General features: G+C 45.0%; 1 protein-coding gene across 1 annotated transcript in view; it reads left to right on the top strand.

Moving 5' to 3' along the window:
- The window catches only part of Cfdp1 (craniofacial development protein 1), a 153286-nt gene extending 133977 nt beyond the window's left edge, over positions 1-19309 (top strand). The window contains exons 6-7 of the mRNA XM_004659615.2: positions 6163-6321; positions 19015-19309. Of these exons, the coding sequence (XP_004659672.1) occupies positions 6163-6321; positions 19015-19105 (250 nt within the window). The 3' untranslated portion in view covers positions 19106-19309. The remainder of the gene's footprint in view (positions 1-6162; positions 6322-19014) is intronic.
- The last annotated feature ends 592 nt before the right edge of the window (positions 19310-19901 follow it).

The following is a 19901-nucleotide window of genomic DNA, read 5'->3' as shown; positions in this document are numbered from 1 at the left end:
AAAATTTTGTCTTCTTTCTCTCTCTCTCTCTCTCTCTGCCTCTTTCTCTGTCTGTTGCTCTCAAATAAATAAGTAAAAATAAACAAAAATAATAAAATTAATTTTTTAAAAAGGGCTGGAGAGATGGCTTAGTGGTTGAGCGCTTGCCTGTGAAGCCTAAGGACCCCAGTTTGAGGTTTGATTCCCCAGGACCCACATTAGCCAGATGCACAGGGGGGCACACGCATTTGGAGTTCCTTTGCAGGGCTGGAAGCCCTGTCTCTGCCTCTATCTCTGTCTGTCACTCTCAAATAAATAAATAAAAATAAACAAAAAATTTTTTAAATACTGTCTTCACATCTCATCTACAGTATTAAGGCTGACAGCAGATTTTATGTGTGTGTGTGTATGTAGATCCATTCATATATTACTCAGAAGATAGTTGGAAACATCTTTTTATTTCATGTATTTATTGGAGGGAGGGAGGGAGGGAGGGAGGGAGGGAGGGAGGGAGGGAGGGAGAGAGAGAGAGAGAGAGAGAGAAAGAAAGAGAGAAAGAAAGAGACAGATAGAAAGAATAGGCATGCCAGGGCCTCCAGCCACTGCAAATGAACTCCAGATGCATGTCCCACCTTGTGCCTCTGGCTTACATGGGTCCTGGGGAATCGAACCTGAGTCCTTAGGCTTCGCAGGCAAATGCTTTAACTGCTAAGCCAGTTCTCCAGCCCTGAAAACTTCTTGATAATAATGTTCTGTACTCGGTATGATATTGTGGATATAATCTGAGAGTGATGTGGTGAGTTTCTTTAAACTTTGACTTGGTGGGTGATGATTCTCTTGAGTGAAGTACTGTTGTTCTGGGAGTGGTCTGTCAAAGCAGACATTCTGGCAGTACTGTTCCCTGATGGCTGAGGAGGCTCAGTGGTTCTGTTGATCAAGATTCTCCAAGGGAATTCTGATATGCTACTTCCACAGTTCTGAAGTCTGCACAGATGCAAAAAGCCTGGAAGAAAGCAGTGCTGATTTGTTTCCTTCTAGTAGCTGCAGTCCTCAAGAAGGGCACCATGCAGCTTCGGGGCTCTTTGCGGTGCTCTGTCCCAGCCAGCAGACCCTGCCAGATGACCCATGTAACCTGCCTCAGCTTTCTGAGATTGATGCGCATCCACAGCAGAGATAGGAACAAAGTCGTGGTAAACCTCATTCCTGGAAGCTATGATAGAACGACACCAGGATTATGGCACTACAGCCCCTATGAAGATGGAAGTGATATGGTGAGGCACCTCTCGTGTTTTGGCTGCTACCCTCAATGCATCACTCACTTAATTCAGCCCCAATTGAAGGCAGGTGTTTTTGCTTCAGAGACTATCAAGTCATAAACTGTGTTTATGACCCAGCGAAAACAGAGCTGAAAGCTGTCTCCAAAAGCCAAGTATACATGTGGCATTCTGTTTGTGTTTAGTGGTAAGCAGGGGAAAGGGAGAACATGGCCCTTTTCTTTTTCTGGAAACCTCCTTACTGCTGTGGAGAATATACCATTTTCCTGTAGATGTCTCAAAGAGGTCTGTGAAGAAAAAAGATGGCATAATGTTTTTCCTAAATACCTTAGTTTCCCCTCAAAGTAAAACTTCACGTAGGGATTTAGAGTAGGAAGTTTATCTGGGAAGTGAGCATAAGAAGCAAGTGTGGCCAGGCGTGGTGGCACATGCCTGTAGTCCCAGCACTCGGGAGGCAGAGGTAGGAGGATTATTGTAAATTCAAGGCTAGCCTGAGACTACAGAAGAAGTTCCAGGTCAGCCTGGGCTAGAGTGAAATCCTACCTTGAAGAAAACAAAAACAAGCAAAAAGGAAACAAAAGGGGCTGGAGAGGGCTGGAGAGATGACTTAGCAGCTAAGGCGTTTGTCTGCAAAGCCAAAGGAGCTTGGTTCCATTCCCCAGGACCTACATAAGCCAGATGGACAAGGGGGTACATGCATCTGGAGCTCGTTTGCAGTGGCTGGAGGCCCTGGTGTGCCCATTCTCTCCCCCTCTCACTGCCTCTTTCTCAAATAAATAAAAATAAAGTTTAAAAAGGGGGGGGGATTGCCGGAGAGATGGCTTAGTGGTTAAGGTACTTGTCTGCGAAACCCAAGGACCCAGATTTAATTCTCCAGGTTCCACATAAGCCAGATGCACATTGTATTGCATGCATCTGGTGTTCATTTGCAGTGGCTTGAGGCCCTGATGTGCCCGTTCCCTCTTTCCCCCTCCATCTGTCTCCCTCTGTCTCTAATAGATAAATAAAATGTTTAAAAAAAAAAAAAAGGCAAAAGTGAGGAATGGGAGGAGTAAGTCAAGACATGAGGAAAAGCTTTCAAAGTCACTGGACCCCAGTCCTACGAGATTTTGTGAGAAACATCCAGCCTTCCAGAATTGCAGGAGGCTGGGCCATTTAGTCACCAGCCCTGTCCCCTGTGAGAGTAGCCCTAATGATGTGAACCCCACCAAAATGTCGTACAGCCCATGCTTATCCCAAACAGATAGTCCGAGGAAGCCCTGCAGCCAGAACAGGAGCACCCCAGATGTGTGCTTCTGGTGGGGCTTGCAGACAGTGGACCTCAGCTTCCCAGCGCTGTCTGTGCAGCTGCAGTAAGTCCCCAGCATCTGCTGCAAAAAAGCCAAAGCTACCATATAAAAAGCAGAGGGCTGGAGAGATTGCTCAGTGGTTAGGGTGCTTGCTTGCAAAGCCTGATGGCTTGGGTTCAATTTCTAGTACCCACATAAAGCCAGATGCACAAAGTAGCATGTGCATCTGGAGTTAAGAGTTCATTTGCCATGGCAGGAAGTCCTAGTATGCCAATCCCCCTTAAAAATAAATTTATAAAAAGAAAGAAAAAATAGGTTGTTTTGATTTTTCGAGGTAGGGTCTCACTCTAGCCCAGGCTGATCTCGAATTCACTATGTAGTCTCAAGGTGGTTTCAAACTCTCGGTGATCCACCTACCTCTGCCCTTTGAGTACTGGGATTAAAGGCATGTGCCACCATGCCCAGCTAAGAAATACTAAAAAAAATAAAATAAAAGCAGGGTGCAATAGAAACACATCTGGGGCAGCTAGTCCAGAAATTGGAAAAACTCAGCAAATACTACCTGGAGAAAGTAGTTTCTAAGATAAGACAATACTAGGTGAAAAGGGGTCAAGTAGGTGAACTGCAGGCGGAGAACTGTATGTTTATAGCATATATTACAAGGGTAGATGTGGTAAGAGAAGATCAAGGAGGACTTTGTAAATTAAAGGGTGGAAGCAGCATTTAAACAGAAATAATTGATTTGATTTGTATGCCAGTAGATGTCAGAGTGGGGCCATTGGCTGAGGAGAGAGTCAGACCACGGGAAGAACATAATAAAAAGAAGCAGGGCAGCAGCTATGAAGGTGAAAAGTGAAAGGAGACATTGATTTGCATATCGCCATTCATGCATGAAGAATGTGTATGGGGGGGGTAAATTGTGTAGCAATGAGTTTTCTGGACAAGACTGTCCAGAAGATATGAATTTAAAGCTTGTAAAGAGAATTTGCAGTTGTCTTCAGCAAGGCAAATAGCTGTGAGGAAAGCCACTAGCAGCTTCTCGTCTTGGAGACAAGAGTGTGCTGCAGTCCCCAGAGCTCACTGGTCCTGGATCTGTGTTTTCTGTTGTTTGACCTTGATTGTATAGTTTAACCTTTCTGAACTCTGTTTATTTGTCCAACTCATGGCAAAGATGATGATACCTGCATAGCCTAGTCTGTTCTTAAGCCCAGTATGTGGTGGGGTGTGAACTTGACAGCTGATGTCCTCTGGCCCACTGTTAATAGAATGAGAATGTTTGGGGCACTTGTCTGGCCTCAAGTCTTGTGTAGTGTGGACACATCCTATTGGCCTACCCCAAGGACAGATACCCAACATTCCATGGGTTTCAGAATGTGCTAGGTCATCTCAAATATGATCCCCTTCAACTCTGAGCCCTCTGGTCATCTGTATCAAGCTGTAATGCAAGTCAAGTGACTCCTGAAAGTACTTGGAATATGAGCATTGTGATGATAGCTCATAGGTTGTTTTTTGTTTGTTTGTTTGGTTGGTTGGTTTTTCGAGGTAGGGTCTCACTCTGGTCCAGGCTGACCTGGAATTAACTCTGTCATCTCAGGGTGGCCTTGAACTCATGGCAATCCTCCTACCTCTGCCTCCCGAGTGCTGGGATTAAAGGCGTGCGCCACCACGCCCGGCTCAATAGCTCATAGTTTTAAATGGTTGAAGTCTCTTGCATATCTCTATGAGGCAAAAAAACAACTTCCAATTTCTTACATATTGGTAGGTATGTTTCATTTTTTAAAAAAAAGTAGCTGGGCCATGTGGTTCACACCTATAATCCCAGCACTTGGGAGGCTGACATAAGAGGATCACAATGGGTTCAAGGCCAGCCTGGGCTAGAGCAAACCCTGCCTTGGGGTTGGAGGGGACCATGTTCCTTCTGAAGTTTCTTCCTCTCATACCTCCTTATGAACTAGCTGCCTTCTGTTTTTCTTATTTTATCTCATTCATGTAACACTGACTAGAAACATCTGACCTGCCAAGACTTGAATTTGGACATATGGGTTTCTCCCACAGCCTGTGATAGCATCACCAGTGAGTAGAGCACAGGCTGTATATTCTCTGCTTTCAGGGTGAGGAATGTTCTCCAACTCCGGGGGAAACCAGGCCCCAACTCAGAAGAGTTGAAAGGGAACTGCCTTTAAAAGGCCCATTTACGATGCTGTGACTTCTTGCTCATCAGTGCTCAGAACTGCTTCTTACTGCTACTCCTAAACTCAGAGTCCCCTGCGGCTTCAGAGTACAAACTATGTCAGTGATTCAAGGTGGCCAACACTCATGGCACCTTGACACTACACTGGATATTGTTTTAACCCTGTGCATGGACCCCACAGTCCATGAGTAAGCAAGCATTCACCAGAGATTAGGAAACCAGGGCACATGTACTTGAATAACTAGCCTCCAGTCATTCACGCACAGTTGGAATTGGAACTTGTTCATGTGACTCCAAAGCCTTGCCTGAGCCCCATCACTCTCCTCCCTCCCTCCCGGCAAGCAGAGACCTGCCACACAGAGCACACAGAGGTCTGAAGGGGTGAGGGCTTCTGTCAGCCCTGCCCCTAAGCGGTCATGTTAGGCAGAAATTGTGTTAGAATTCTGCTCTAGAAGGCGGGGGAGGTGGCTCAGCTGTTAAAGGCAATTGCAAAGCCTGCCTGCCTACATTTGATTTCCCAGTACCCATGTAAAGCCAGATGCACAAAGTAGTGTATGGAGCTGCAGGAGGCCCATAGTGTACCCATTCTATCTGTCTATATCTCAAATAAATAAAAATACTTAAAAAATTCTGCTCTAGGGCTAGAGGAATGGCTCAGTGGATAAAGTGCCTGCTACATGAGCATCAGTATCTCAATTTGGATCCCCAAAACCCACATGAAGCTGGTTGCTGTTGTGGCATCTGTTATGTCAACACCCGAAGATGAGAAGGGAAGTGGAGAAAGGAGGGTCCACAACACATTCGTAGGTCAGCTAGCCTGGCAAATGGAGCAGTAAACAAGAGGCCTGTCTCAAACCGGCAGAGGACAAGGACCAACACCTGGAGGTTGTCCTCCGACCGCTACACACACAGTAGCATGCATGCAGCCACACTCACATATACGTATGCACATGCCATACATACAAACATCAAAAATACATAACTAAGTAGAATTCTGCTCTACCTATAGTTTCTTCACACAAGGAAGAAAATGCCCTAATTACAACCTTATGCCCATCCAAAAAAAAAGAAATGTTAATCAAAATATCATTGCTAACTGGGCGTGGTGGTGCACACCTTTAATCCCAGCATTTGGGAGGCAGAGATAGGGGAGATCACTGTAAATTTGACGCCACCCTGAGAATACATAGTGAATTCCAGGTAAGCCTGGGCTAGAGTGAGACTACTGCACCTTGAAAACCAAAACCAAACAAACAAAAAGATCATTGTTAACCGGGCCTGGTGGTGCACATCTTTAATCCCAGCACTCAGGAGACAGAGGTAGGTGAATCACTGTGAGTTCAAGACCACCCTGAGTCTACTTAAGTGAATTCCAGATTAAGGAAAGAAAGATTATAGAGTTTTTACATTTGTTGTTCTTTTTTCTTAGGGTAAAAAGATCAAGTGGCATGAGCAGCCTTTTGGGGAAAATTGGAGCCAAGAAGCAGAAAATGAGCACCCTTGAGAAATCTAAATTGGATTGGGAAAGCTTCAAGGAGGAAGAAGGGATTGGTGAAGAACTAGCCATCCATAACCGAGGGAAAGAGGGGTAAGAGGAAATAGATTATATTTCTTTGTCCTCAGAACTCTGAATGAGTCATTGTACCCCAACTGAAGCAAGCAGGAACTTCTCATGATGAAACAAGCATTCTGAGTGTTTCCCCAGATATATCAGCAAAGCTCTGTTCTGAGGTGGGGCAGATCTCATTGAGAGGAAGCTTCTGGGTAAATGGAAGGAGGGCATGTGAGCATCACTGTGGTGGTGAAGTGCAGCTCCAGTGAACCGTAAGTCAGTGGCCTAGACACAGGGTTGGCTCCGGCTCACAGTAGCAGCCTTGGCCTCATCTGAATCAGTTGGCCTTCTGAGAAGCCAGAATAGTTCAAATACTTCAAAATCAAAGCCAGGAATGACTAGAAATTGTCATATTATCAAAAGGTGGTTTTTATGTTTATTTGTAGTGTTAAAATTTTATTTATTTAAGAGAGAGAGTGTGTGTGCGTATGTGTGTGAATGGGCATACCAGAGCCTCTCACTGCTGCAAACAAACTCCAGACACATGCACCACCTTTTCTGTCTGGCTTTTATTTGTATACTAGGGAATTGAACCCTGACCAGCAGGCTTTGCAAGTGAGCACCTTTAACCACTGAACCATCTCCCCAGTCCTTATTTTCCTTTTGTGTCTGTGTCATTGTGACATGTACCCAAGGGTAGGGCCTCACCCTTAGCTATCGCCTGTATGATGTGCCAGTCTCTCAGACAGCATCCCAGGCCACCACTGTACTCTTTCCTTTTCACTTTGGATATCCTTAGAAGATATCCATAACCATTCATTTATAAAAAGGATCCATTTTTGCCATTTTCTTCCTTTTTTTTTTCAGTGTTGAGGGCCATGAGAGAGAGTCTCAAATTTATGGCAATCCTTCTGTCTCAGCCTCATAAGTGCTAGGTTTACAGCCACTGTACCCAGCTCTCATGGTGCTTTTTCTTTTTTCTTTTTTTTTTTTAATTTTTATTTATTTATTGGTTTTTTGAGGTAGGGTCTCATGGTCGCTCAGGCTGACCTGGAATTCACTATGTAGTCTCAGGGTTGCCTCAAACTCACAGTGATCTTCCTACCTCTGCCTCCCAAGTGCTGGGATTAAAGGCATGCGCCAGCATACCTGGCTTTTTTTTTTTTAGAGGCAGAGAGAGAGAGAGAGAGAGAGAGAGAGAGAGAATGGGTGCACCAGGGCCTCCAGCCACTGCAAACAAACTCCAGACGCATGTGCCACCATTTGCAACTGGCCTACATGGGACCTGGAGAATCAAACCAAGGTCCTTAGGCTTCACAGGCATGTGCCTTAAGAGCTAAGCCATCTCTCTAGCCCATACCTGGCTTTTTTATTTTTACTTATTTGAGAGAGAAAAAAAGTGGCAGAGAGAGAAAAAGAGAAAGAAGAAGAGACAGAGAATGGGTGTGTCAGGGCATCCAGCCACTGCAAACAAACTCCAGATACATGCACCACCTTGTACATCTGGCTTATTTGGGTCCTGGGGAATCGAGCCTGGGTCCGTAGACTTTACAATCAAATGTCTTAACCGCTGAGCCATCTTTCCATTCTAAAAGTTCACATTACTAAGTGTTTATCATTCAGGTTATTACTATCCTAAATTGTAATAAAGAAAAGTGAGGTAGCTGGAGAGATGGCTGAGTGATTAAGATGCATGCCTGCAAAGCCAAAGGACTCAGGTTCGATTCCCCAGGACCCATGCAACCCAGATGTACAAGGTGGCCCATGCATCTGGAGTTCTCTGTATGTATTTGCCTCTCTCTCAAGTAAATAAATAAATAAATATTTTAAAAAGAAAGAAAGAAAAGTGAGAGACTTAGTTTCATATCTTTCTTTTGTATTTTTTATGGGGGGAGTGGGGAGAATTAGTGCACCAGGGCCTCATCAAACTCCAGACATGGTGCCATCTTGTGCACATGTGCAACCTTCCACATTTGCATCACCTTGTGCATCTGGCTTACAAGGGATCTGGAGAGTAAAGCATGGGACATAAAGGGAAGAGAAAGGAAGGGAGGAGGGTACTTAATAGGTTGATATTGTATATATGTAAGTACAATGATTGTGATGGGGAGGTAATATGATGGAGAATGGAATTTCAAAGGAGAAAGTGTGTGGGGGAGGGAGGGAATTAACATGGGATTTTTTTATAATCATGGAAAATGCTAATAAAAATTAAAAAAAAAAAAACATGGGTTCTTAGGCTTCTCAGGCAAGTGCCTTAACTGCTAAGCCATCTCTCCAGCCTTCATCTTTTTTTTTTTTTTTTTTGAGGTAGAGTCTCACTATAGCCCAGGTTGACCTGAAATTCACTATGTAGTCTCAGACTGGCCTCAAACCCACAGAGATTGCCTATCTGTGCCACCTGAGAACTAGTATTAAAGGCATGGGCCACCATGTCCAGTTTAAGAATTCATATTTCTTTTCTTTTTTTAATTTTTATTTATTTATTTGAGAGTAACAGACCTAGAGAGAAAGAGGCAGAGAGAGAGAGAGAATGGGACCCTACCTCGAAAAAATAAAAAGAAGGGTGGAGAGATGGCTTAATGGTTGAGGTGCATGTCTGTGAAACCTAAGGACCTGGTTTGGTTCTCCAGGTCCCACGTAAGCCAGATGCACATGGTGGTGCATGTGTCTGGAGTTCATTTGCAGTGACTGGAGGCCCTGGTGTGCCCATTCTCACTCTCTTGCTCTCTCCCTTTTTCTGTCTCTAATAAATAAATAAAAACAAAAATAAAATCTTTAAAAAAATAAATAAAAAGAAAAAATATTTGTTTTCATTAACAAGAAGAAAGCATAAAGTGAGAAAACTGAGTTTCTGTGACAAAACTGACAAAAGGAACTAAAGGAAGGACGGGCTTGATTGAGGGGTATAGTTCCTCATGAGGATAGGGAGAGGCGTGGAGGGAGAGGTGTGGAAGTAGGTGTATGATATAGCTGGCTGCATTCACCCACTGTCAGGAAGCATAGAGCAGTGAGTGCTGGTGCTTAACTAGCCTTTTCCCTTTTTTTCTTTTTTTTAATTTAACTTTTGTTAACATTTTCCATGATTATAAAAAAAACTCTCATGGTAATACCCTTGTTTCCCCCAAACTTTCCCCTTTGACATTCCATTCTCCATCATATTACCTCCCCATCTCAATCATTGTACTTACATATATACAATACCAACCTATTAAGTACCCTCCTCCCTTCCTTTCTCCTCCCTTTATATCTCCTTTTTAACTTACTGGCCTCTGCTACTATTTTCCTTCTCACGCAGAAGCCCAATCATCTGTAGCTAGGATCCACATATGAGGGAGAACATGTGGCACTTGGCTTTCTGGGCCTGGGTTACCTCACTTAGTATAATTCTTTCCAGGTCCTTCCATTTTTTCTGCAAATTTCATAACTTCATTTTTCTTTACCACTGAATAGAACTCTATTGTATAAATGTGCCACATCTTCATTATCCACTCATCAGTTGAGGGACATCTAGGCTGGTTCCATTTCCCAGCTATTATAAATTGAGCAGCAATAAACATGGTTGAGCCCTTTTTTTCTTTTAAAGAATTAGGTTTTTTAAAATATTTTATTTTGGGCTGGAGAGATGGCTTAGCAGTTGAGCCTGTGAAGCCTAAGGACCCCAGTTCAAGGCTCGATTCCCCAGGACCCAAGTTAGCCAGATGCACAAGGGGGCGCACGTGTCTGGAGTTCATTTGCGGTGGCTGGAAGCCCTGACTCACCCATTCTCTCTCTCTCTGTCTGCCTGTTTCTCTGTCTGTCACTCTTAAACAAATAAATAAAAATTAATAATTAAAAAATATATTTAATTTAATTTATTTATGTGAGAGAGAGATAGTATCAGCATACCAGGGCCTCTAGCCACTGCAAATGAATTCCAGATGCATGTGCCACCTTGTACGTGTGGGTACTGGGGAATCGAACCTGGGTCCCTTGGCTTTGCTGTCAAGCTCCTTAACTGCTGAGCCCTGATAAAGAGTTTTGAGGCAAGGTCTCATAATGAAGGCTTACCTGGCCTAGAATTCATTCATCTGGAAGGTAATAGTCTTTAAATACCTCTCAGGGTTGTTGTGGAAAGTAAAGTAGGAGGGAAAATGGCCAGTGTGTTTATATACTAGTTCTGAGGTGCCCTGTTAGCACAGTAGGCAGCATGTCAGTTTCATAATAGGAGTTTCTTCCCTCCCCTGCAACCCCAACTTTTCATTAGTAACCACACCAAGACTTAGGCCTGCTGGAAAACTAGGTGATCTATGCCAATAGTCCCTAGCAATCCCTCAGTAATGTTTTCCACATTAGATGGAAGTAAAGCTTGGAGGCATCTCTACTGTGATTTCCCTAACTCTTCCATGAGTTCTAGGCTACCCTGAAAAACTCACTAGTATAAAGTTGGGCATGGTAGTGCACACTTCGAAGCCTTTAATTGCAGCAGAGGTAGATTGATTGCTGTGAGTTCAAAGCCAGCATGGAATTACAGAGTGAGTTCCAGGTCAGCCTGAGCTAGCGTGAGATTCTACCTCCAAAAAAGAAAAACAAAAAATCAAAAGAGGGAACTGAGAAGATAGCTCAGCAGTTAAGAACATTTGCTGCACAAGCATGAGGCCATAAGGCTGAGTTTGATTCCCAGCACCCACATAGACAGCAGCTGGGTGTGGCCACATAGGTGTCTATAACCTCAGTTCTTTGAGGACCAGAGACTAGAGAATCACTAGGGCTTGCTGACAGGATGGGGGATTGAGGGAGAGATCAAAACAGAGCTGGGCATGGTGGTGACCCATACCTTTAATCTCAGTACCCTGCCTTGAAAAACCAAAAAGGAAGGAAGGAAACAAGGAAACAATAGTCGTTCATACTAAAAGCAAATCTCCTTTAGACTAAGGCTTTCCTGAATCTGGGGTGCAGCATTCTACTTCAGATAGAAGCAGAACCACACTGCAGCTTTGAAAGACCAATAAATTGGAACTTCAAGTATAAAATACTTCACTTTTTTACAGGCCAAATAAATATTGTGTTACCCAACCATTTTTTTGTTGTTGTTTTTTAAGGGTCTCACTTTAGCCCAGGCTGACCTGGCACTCATTCTCCTCCTACCTCTGCCTCCCAAGTGCTGGGATTAAAGGTTTGTGACACCACACCCTTCTTGACAGCCACAGTTTTCTACTGGTGACTCAAAATAAGAGGCCCAAACATGGTGGCACCCACCTGTCAGGAGGCTGAAGCAGAGGGCCACGTTGGCATCACAGCAAGACCCTGTGTCACAATAGGAAAGAGGCTTCCCCTGCCTCACGCTTTCCACTGAGCTCTAGACTTCGACCTCAGCTCATTAGTTGACTTATTAGACTTAACTTAACCATTTGACTTATTAGACTTAACTCTAGAACCAAATTCATACCTTCCCCGCTCCCTCAGACTTCTTAGAAAGTACCACTGTTGTCCATCCACTGCCAGAAGAAAAACTTAGGCATTGCCTTTGCTTCTCTTCTCCTTCACATCCTATAAGTCCAGTCCATGCTTTTGTCACAAAAGATTTCATCCTGTCCTGCCTTGCCCGGCCCCACTACCACCCTGCAGACACTGCACTGCTCACTCCTGCCTCACCACCTGTCCATCCATTTTCCAGCCAGTCTCTGAAATTGTATAAAGTACAGTCTGTTTTTCTTCTCCCTGCTGTAAGCCCTCCAGTAGCAGTTCCAATCGATGTGAAACTCCTTACTCGGGCTGGCCAGCCCCTGTCAAGCCTTTCCTGCCCACTTCTGTGGTCTTCTCCCCCTGCTTGATACGGCCCAGCCGCCCTGCCCCTCCCTCCCTAGTGCCCCTCCCCTAGAAGGCTTTGGCTTGTCAGACACCTCACTCTAGAGTAGCTGTACTGCCTAAATCACATCATCTTGTTTGCTTTCCTCTAATTGATTTCAACATGTTTTGTTCATTTGCAGTAAGCCCTTCCCAGGATAGGGCTTTGTCCCAGTTGTGTCAATAGCACTTAGAACAGCCTCCAACCTGAAGCAGGTGCCACTCCGTTAGTGTCTAAGCATGCATGTTTAACAGATAGTGTTGGCTTGTTTGTCAGTCTGATGGGATTAGAACTAGCCACCCAGAAAAGTCAGGCATAATGCATCAGAATGATGGCTCCATGCAGGCATCCTTTTCAGTCAGCAGAATGGTTGAAGTGCCTGTCCCAGAGACAGTATCTTCCCAGCAAGGATCGTTACTTTTGTTCTCAGCCTCAGCCCCCACCCACCCAGACCCAGTCCCCATGCAGCATTCCACAAGTGACAGCAGACTGCATTCAGGTGTTGAACAGGGCTGCCTCCAGCTGTAGATCACACAGGTTTCCTGGTGGTGGTCAGCAGTGGCAGCTTCTAACAAGGCAAGACAGAGGCCCTGGCGAGAGGATCGCCGCATAGTGAAGATAAGCACAGGCCTGGCTTCGCTGCTGCTGTCTGCCCAGTTAAACTGAAGGTCTTGGAGAGATGACTGGAAACCAGGTATTTTATGAATTGGATAGCGTTGGCAGAAGGTAATTTTTTTTCTCTGAAGAATTGATTTCCAAGAGTCCCTTTCCAGACCAGCACAGCCTTGAGGTGGTATGAAAAGGAAGCAGTGGGGAAGAAATAATTGCAATAACTGGCCTCTCTGTCTGGCCCTCAAGATATTTTATGCAAATTAGGTCCTGGAGATGGTGAGATACCAGTGCAGTATTGGCAGTTTGCTGCTTCCAGTTGTGTTCTCGGGACAGAAAAGTCCATATCCCATTTCAGCTGTCCCAGAGCTGTAGTATTCTAGCCTCAGAGTTTTTCCATTGCCATTGCTTTGTGGTGTTGGTAAGTGAGTGTACTGTCTGGGTTGTGTTGGCTGACTTCACTGTGCTCTGGCCTTGGAGTGGCCTTCATAGACACAGGCTGCCCTGTGTCTCCTTTGTGTTTACTTTTCCTTACATGGTGTAGACTCTTGGGGTTCAGCCACAGGAGGATCACTTAACAGAGCATTTGGAGGGTTGGCACCCTCTGACCTCTTGGAGAATGATTTCCCAGAGAGAATGTGCTGATATCTTCCCTCATCCTCTTCTTCCATTTCTTCTTCCCTCCCCAATGTTCTGGGTTTCAGGAAAATCAAAGGAGAAAAGTAATTTGGGTTGAAAGAGCCGTAAGATATCACAGCCTGTTGTATGTTACCTGGTTCTGAAAGGAAAAACTTCCCATAAGTTCTTTTTGGTTTTTTTGAAGCAGAGCTTCAGTGTAGCTCAGGCTGATCTAGAATTCATGATGATCCTCCTACCTCAGCCTCCCAAGTGCTGGAACTATCGGCATGTGAGCCTCCACACCTGATCCCACAGGCTCTTTTTTTGTGGGGGGGGGGGAGGGCTGGGAGGAGTTGGGTTTCAAGGTAGGATCTCCTTCTACCCAGGCTGAACTGGAACTCACTATGTAGTCTTAGGTTGTCCTTGAACTCACAGCAATCCTCTTACCTCTGCCTCCCAAGTGCTGGGATTAAAGATATGTGCCACCATGCCCATCCCCATAGGCTCTTGGTGTTATTAACATATTAACATATGTTGTTAATGAAAAGATGAAAAGATCTACTTCTTAAGTGGAACATAAAAGACCATCGTAGGGGCTAGATGGTTCAGCAGTTCAAGCCCTTGCTTTGAAAGTCTATAGTAGCCCGGGATTGATTCCCTGCTACCTATGTAAAACCAGATGCACAAGGTGACACATGTATCTGAAATTAGCTTTGGCAGGAAGCCCTGATGTGCTCATTCTCTCTGTGCTTATGAATAAATTAAATAAATAAATAAATAAAATTTTTTTCTTGGTTTTCTGAGGTAGGGCCTCACTCTGGCCCAGGCTGACCTGGAATTAACTATGTAGTCTCAGGGTGGCCTTGAACTCATGGTGATCCTCCTACCTATGCCTCCTGAGTGCTGGGATTAGAGGCGTGAGCCACCATGCCTGGCTTTAAATATTTTTATTTTTATTTACTTATTTGAGAGAGGGAGAGAGAGTGAAAGAGGCAGAGAGAAATGGGTGCATCAGGGCCTCTAGACACTGCAAATGAACTCCAGACACATGCACCACCTTGTGCATCTGGCTTACGTGGGTCCTGGGGAGTTAAAGCTGGGTCCTTTGGCTTTGCAGGCAAGCGCCTTAACCACTAAGCTGTTTCTCCAGCCCAAGTAAATTATTTTTTTTAAAGGACCATAGTAGCAGTAAAGCATGGCCCACCTCTACCTAGGCTTCCCTAGGTAGGCCAGGCTCAATGAGGCTGAGTCCCCTGGCAGCCTGGACAAAGGTAAGAAAAGCACCAAGACAAAATGAACCAGAACCATGATTCCCATTGCGCTTGTCAGCCAGCATGTCTGTTCTGCAGCTGTGGCCCAATTAAAGTGCCGGAATACTCCTGAGATCCAGCTGAAGTAGGTGAGCACTCAGGTGGCCTTCGAAGCAGACTTTCCAAGCATCCCTTTTTCTCTCTAAAGCATTTGCTCTCTTGGTCTCTTCCAGTTGACCCAGGTTCCAGGACTTAGAAATGAAGAGCAATAACCAAGACCCCAGAGTAAACCACATAACTAGTGAGGTGTGACAGTACACACCTTTAATCTCATCACTTGGAAGACTGAGGTAGGATTGCCATGAGTTTTAGGCTAGCCTGGAGCTACAGAATGAGTTCCAGGTCAGTCTGTGCTACAGTGAGCACCTACCTCATAAAATAAAAAAATCACATAATTATTTTTTAGTTTTGATTGTTTACAAAGCACTCTCACAGTGTTTCATTACACCCACAGAAGTACATTTTAATTTTTATTCCTGCTTCACAGAGAAGAAAAATACACATTGATGGCTAATCTCTGATTGTCATTTTGACAGGATTTAGAATTACCATGGAAACAAGTCTCCGGTCATATCTATGAGGGAGTTTCTAGATTAGATTAGTTGAGGTTGAAGAACCCACCTGATTGTAGGTAGCACCTTCGCATGGGCTTGGTTCCTAGACTGTATAAAAAGGAGAGCTGAGCTGGAGGGATGGCTTAGAGATTAAGGCACTTGCCTGTGAGGCCTAAGGACCCAGGTTCAAATTCTCCAATACGCATGTAAGCCAGATGCACAAAGTGGTGCATGCTTCTGGAGTTTGTTTGCAGTGGCTAAAGGCCCTAGTGTGCCTATTCTCTCTCTCTCTTTGCAAAACAAGCAGCATTCATCCTTCTCTTCCTCTCTACTGACATGACAATGTAATGTCAGTTTCCTGCTCTTCACCTGCTTTCTCCATCATGATGGACACTTCTAGAAGCTGTAAGCCAAAATAAACCCATTTCTCCCATAAGCTGCTGCTTTCTGGTCATGAATTTTGTTCCATCAATGAGAGAGAGAGAAAGAGGGAGGAGGGAGGAGGGAGGGAGAAAAAGGGAAAGAGGGAGGGGGGGAGGGAGAGCATGAATGTGAATGAATGGTGGAAATACCTCACCCAGAAGCACAGAGTAAACACTAAAGTCACCATTCTCATCCTCAGAAGAAGGTTGGTGTATGGTCAGCTCTTGGCAGTAAAGTAAGGTTGTCACAAAGATCCTGTTGGCAGCTGCCACTGGGCTGTGAATGGGAATAGTTGCCAGACCTGCCTTGGTGACCTTTGTCTAGGTTCCCCTTGAGGATTCAGTTGCATCCTGCTCATGTGCCCCTGTTGATGCCTGAGGCTTCTCTTGGCTTCAGCTCTGTCTATTTAGCATCTGTCCTGGGCTTTGTTTTTGGTAGTCAGAGTCAGCTGGACCCACACAGCTTTTGTGAAACCTGCAAGCCTTCGTTTAGGCTGATGTTCTTTAAAGGGAGGTTGGGAAGAACTATACCTGTTCGCAGCCATCTTCTTGTGGTCTCCTGGCCGGTAGCATGCTCTGGCGCTCTTGCTGAAACACCCCTGGGTGATGCCTGCATCGCACTGATCTCTCTTGCTGGCTTCTCCAAGAGGCTCAGCACTGCCATTAAGACCCTGTCTCCCACGCAGAAAGCCCTGGCTTGTTGCAGTGGGATGAAGCCCCACTTGAGACCCCCGGGTTGCTGGTGATAGGGGAGATGAGTTGGTGGTTTGTGTGTCCACACTTTACCATCCCAGCCTCCCCATTCCCTCTAGTTATCAAAAGAATCTACAAAGCCAAAGCCAGGTGTGGTGGTGCACGCCTTTAATCCTAGCACTCGGGAGGCAGAGGCAGGAAGATCTCTGTGAGTTCGAGACTACCCTGAGACGACATAGTGAATTCCAGGTCAGCCTGGGCTAGAGTGAGACCTTACCTCAAAACAAAACAAAAAAACTACAACGTCTGATGCTTTCCCTCTGCCAGGGAATCTGAAATTCAAATTAAACTGGGCATCCTTTATTTTACATGCTAAGTCTGACAACTCTGACCTGCACGCACCCTCTGTGTGTTTGCCGCCATTCTGGCCTCCTTGATGGGTCTCACATAGCTGCTTAGTTCCTGATCCCAACCAGTTGGGGGTTACTAGTTGTTGACAACACACATCCCAACTTGGGCCATCTGTTATACTCCAGGACTCTGATGGAAGCTGGCTTCCTAAAGTGATGGTGACCGCATTAGCTACCACTTTGTTGAGCACTTGCTTTATACCAAGCATTATGTATATACTATTCCACTTTATCCCAACAACAGCTCTTCAGGGAGGATTTATCTTTTTTTTTGGTTTTTTGAGGTAGGGTCTCACTCTAGCCCAGGCTGACCTGGAATTCACTATGGAGTTTCAGGGTGGCTTCGAACTCACGGCAATCCTCCCAGCTCTGCCTCCCGAGTACTGGGATTAAAGGCGTGTGCCACCACACACGGCCTTTTTTTTTTTTTTAATGTACTTTTGTTGTTTTTCGAGGTAGGGTCTCACTCTAGCCCAGGCTGACCTGGAATTTACTATGTAGTCTCAGGGCAGCCTCAAACTTACAGTGACCCACCTACCTCTGCCTTCCAAGTGCTCGGATTAAAGGCGAGTGCCACCATGCCTGGCTTATTTTTCTTTTAATTTGATTCTTGGGGTGGGAGAAGAGATTTGCTTTTTTGTTTTGGCTTTTGTTGTTGTTTTTTAAGACAGAGTCTCACACTGTAGCCCAGGCTGGTCTCCAACTCTTGCCAGTCATCTTGACTCAGCTTCCAAGAATGCTGGGTCTTTAGATATATGACACCATAATACCCTGCTCTTTGTTCCTTTATTTTCTTTTTCTTTTGTTTATCAGGAAACAGAATTGTTAAGTTTTTGTGGCTTGCCTAGAGTCAACAGCCAGTAAGTGACAGGATTCACACTTAGCACCCTCAGGACTCAGAGCTTCTGGTTTCTAGTCAGTCCTCAATGTAGGATTAGTAGCCACAGGCTTGACTGATGGGCTGCACTTCACAGGATGCTGCTGTCAGGGAAGGCATGAACTCAGCAAAGAACACAGGCTCCTGAACCTGGCAACACCCTCACCATGAATGTAATAACCTTGTAATGACAGATGCACATTTTCCACAGTGCAACAAAAGAAAAATTAGTGTAGAGATTCAATTATGTCTCCCATTTTCAATGGCAATTTTACTCTCACAGTAGATTAATTAGTAGCAGAGATCTCCTCCCCCCAGGCAAAACCCAGCTCACTTTATGACAAGAAGGTGCATTAAAATGCAGCTGTGTCTCATTAAGCAGCCAGCCTCACTCCTGGCCAGCATGCCTGCCTACTTAAGGCCTGGCCTCTCTCCCACCCTGCATGGAAAGACTGAGGGAGACTCTGCTGACCTTGGCCCTAGCCTCCCAAAGGGATCCTGAAGTGGACTGTGGGTGCAGAGTTGTTTGAGCTCACTATATAGAGGAGTTTAGGACAGGGCTTCTCCTGTCGTTCCTACAGAAGCAGCCTGGCTGTAAACTGGGTGGAAGGTACCAAGGAGGGCAGAGCAGGACGTGAGGCTGGAAGGAGCTAAAGGAAAATAAATAGGGAGACTTCAGCTCCCTTCTCACAGCAACCCTGGGTGGTGTTTCAAATGCATTTTGTCTATTTATTTGCAAGCAGAGTGAAATGGAGAGAATGAGCACTCAAGGGCCTCTAGCCACTGCAAACAAAATCAAGATGCATGTGCCACCTTATACGTTTGGCTTTATGTGGACACTGGGGAATCAAACTCAGGTTGTTAGACTTTGCAGGCAAGCCCCTTAACTGCTAAGCCATCTCTCCAGCCCTTCTTCCATTTTCAAATGGACCCTTTTGTGTTTTGAGGTAAGCAAAGAACATAGCTTTCTGTTGCAGTAGTAAGTCCAGGAAATATGGCATCTTGTTGCTGTGGAGAAAAATTGAAGCTCAGAGAGGTCCAGTCCTTGACCAGCATTGCTCAGCTGATGTCTAACCAAGCTAGGGATTGAGCTAAACTGGCATTATTTCTCCTTCCCTTAACATAACAAAATAGAATGTTCTCCTGCCTCTAATATGCTTCCCTTTGATAAGTTGTTACCTGTTCTTTCCAGTTGAGTTTCATTCACATCAGAGCCAGAATTGTCCTTGTGTAGACCAAATGGGAGTGATTTGGGTGAGTGACAGAGTCCAGAGTGGTCATTCTGGATACCAGAGTGGTCTATCTGCTTCTGTTTGCTGTGGTCTGCTTTACCTCTGGAGTGGGGAACAGTGCCTGGGAGTTCTTTCTTCTTACTGGATCCCACTGACACTTTTTTCATCTTCTTCCAGGTACATTGAACGCAAAGCTTTTCTAGAACGGGTGGACCACAGGCAGTTTGAAATTGAACGAGATCTCAGGCTGAGCAAAATGAAACCTTGATGTTCTGGAGAGAATCAGTAGCAGTTTAATCCTGTCAACAATGTGAGCTGTTTGGGTGTCTATTTCCAATATTCTTCCTCCTGTTTTCCAGCAAGGCCTTTTTTCTATATTGAAGTTTCATTTATGTATCTTACTCTCATGGCTTCATTTTACTTTTGAACATTTGTCCTTCATTACAATAAACAAATAAAAGCTGGAGCTCTGTGAGGCTGGTGAAAACAGAGTCACTCACCTCCCTCTGCTCTGGGGCAGAGTCCGACCCGGGCCCAGCCAGCACATCTCAGATCTGTGTGTGCGAGGTGAATTTGGTGGGCTCACAATGCTGTCTGAAGTCAGCCCTGCCCTGGAGACTCAATAGTAGGAAGCTCATGGGGGTGATCTGATGCCAAGTCCCTGGTCATTTGTTCTCATTTGCCTCGACTTCTCTCCTTTTAAAAGTGTATCAGTGCAAATCACAGCTGTGTGCCTTGGCTCTGCCTGCCTTGGTCACAGTCTGGTCCTCAGATAGGCTTCTCGATCTGTTCCCTGAATTTGGTGAAAGACACAGTTCTCCAGAAATGTCAGTTCCTTTTATTGATGTGTCTTTCTGTTGTTTTGTTGTTGTTTATTTATTATTTTTAAATACTTAATTTATTTATTTGAGAAAGAGAGAGAGAATGGGCACACCAGGACCTCTAGCCACTGCAAACCAACTCCAGACACATGCACCACCTTGTGCATTTGGCTTATGTGGGTCCTGGGGAATCAAACTCTGGTCCTTTGGCTTTGAAGGCAGTCGCCTTAACCACTAAGCCAT

This window comes from Jaculus jaculus, chromosome 1 (assembly GCF_020740685.1).
Source record: "Jaculus jaculus isolate mJacJac1 chromosome 1, mJacJac1.mat.Y.cur, whole genome shotgun sequence".
Lineage (NCBI taxonomy): Eukaryota > Metazoa > Chordata > Mammalia > Rodentia > Dipodidae > Jaculus > Jaculus jaculus.
Note: the sequence above shows the minus strand (reverse complement) of the source record. Positions and strands in the feature narration are given on the sequence as shown.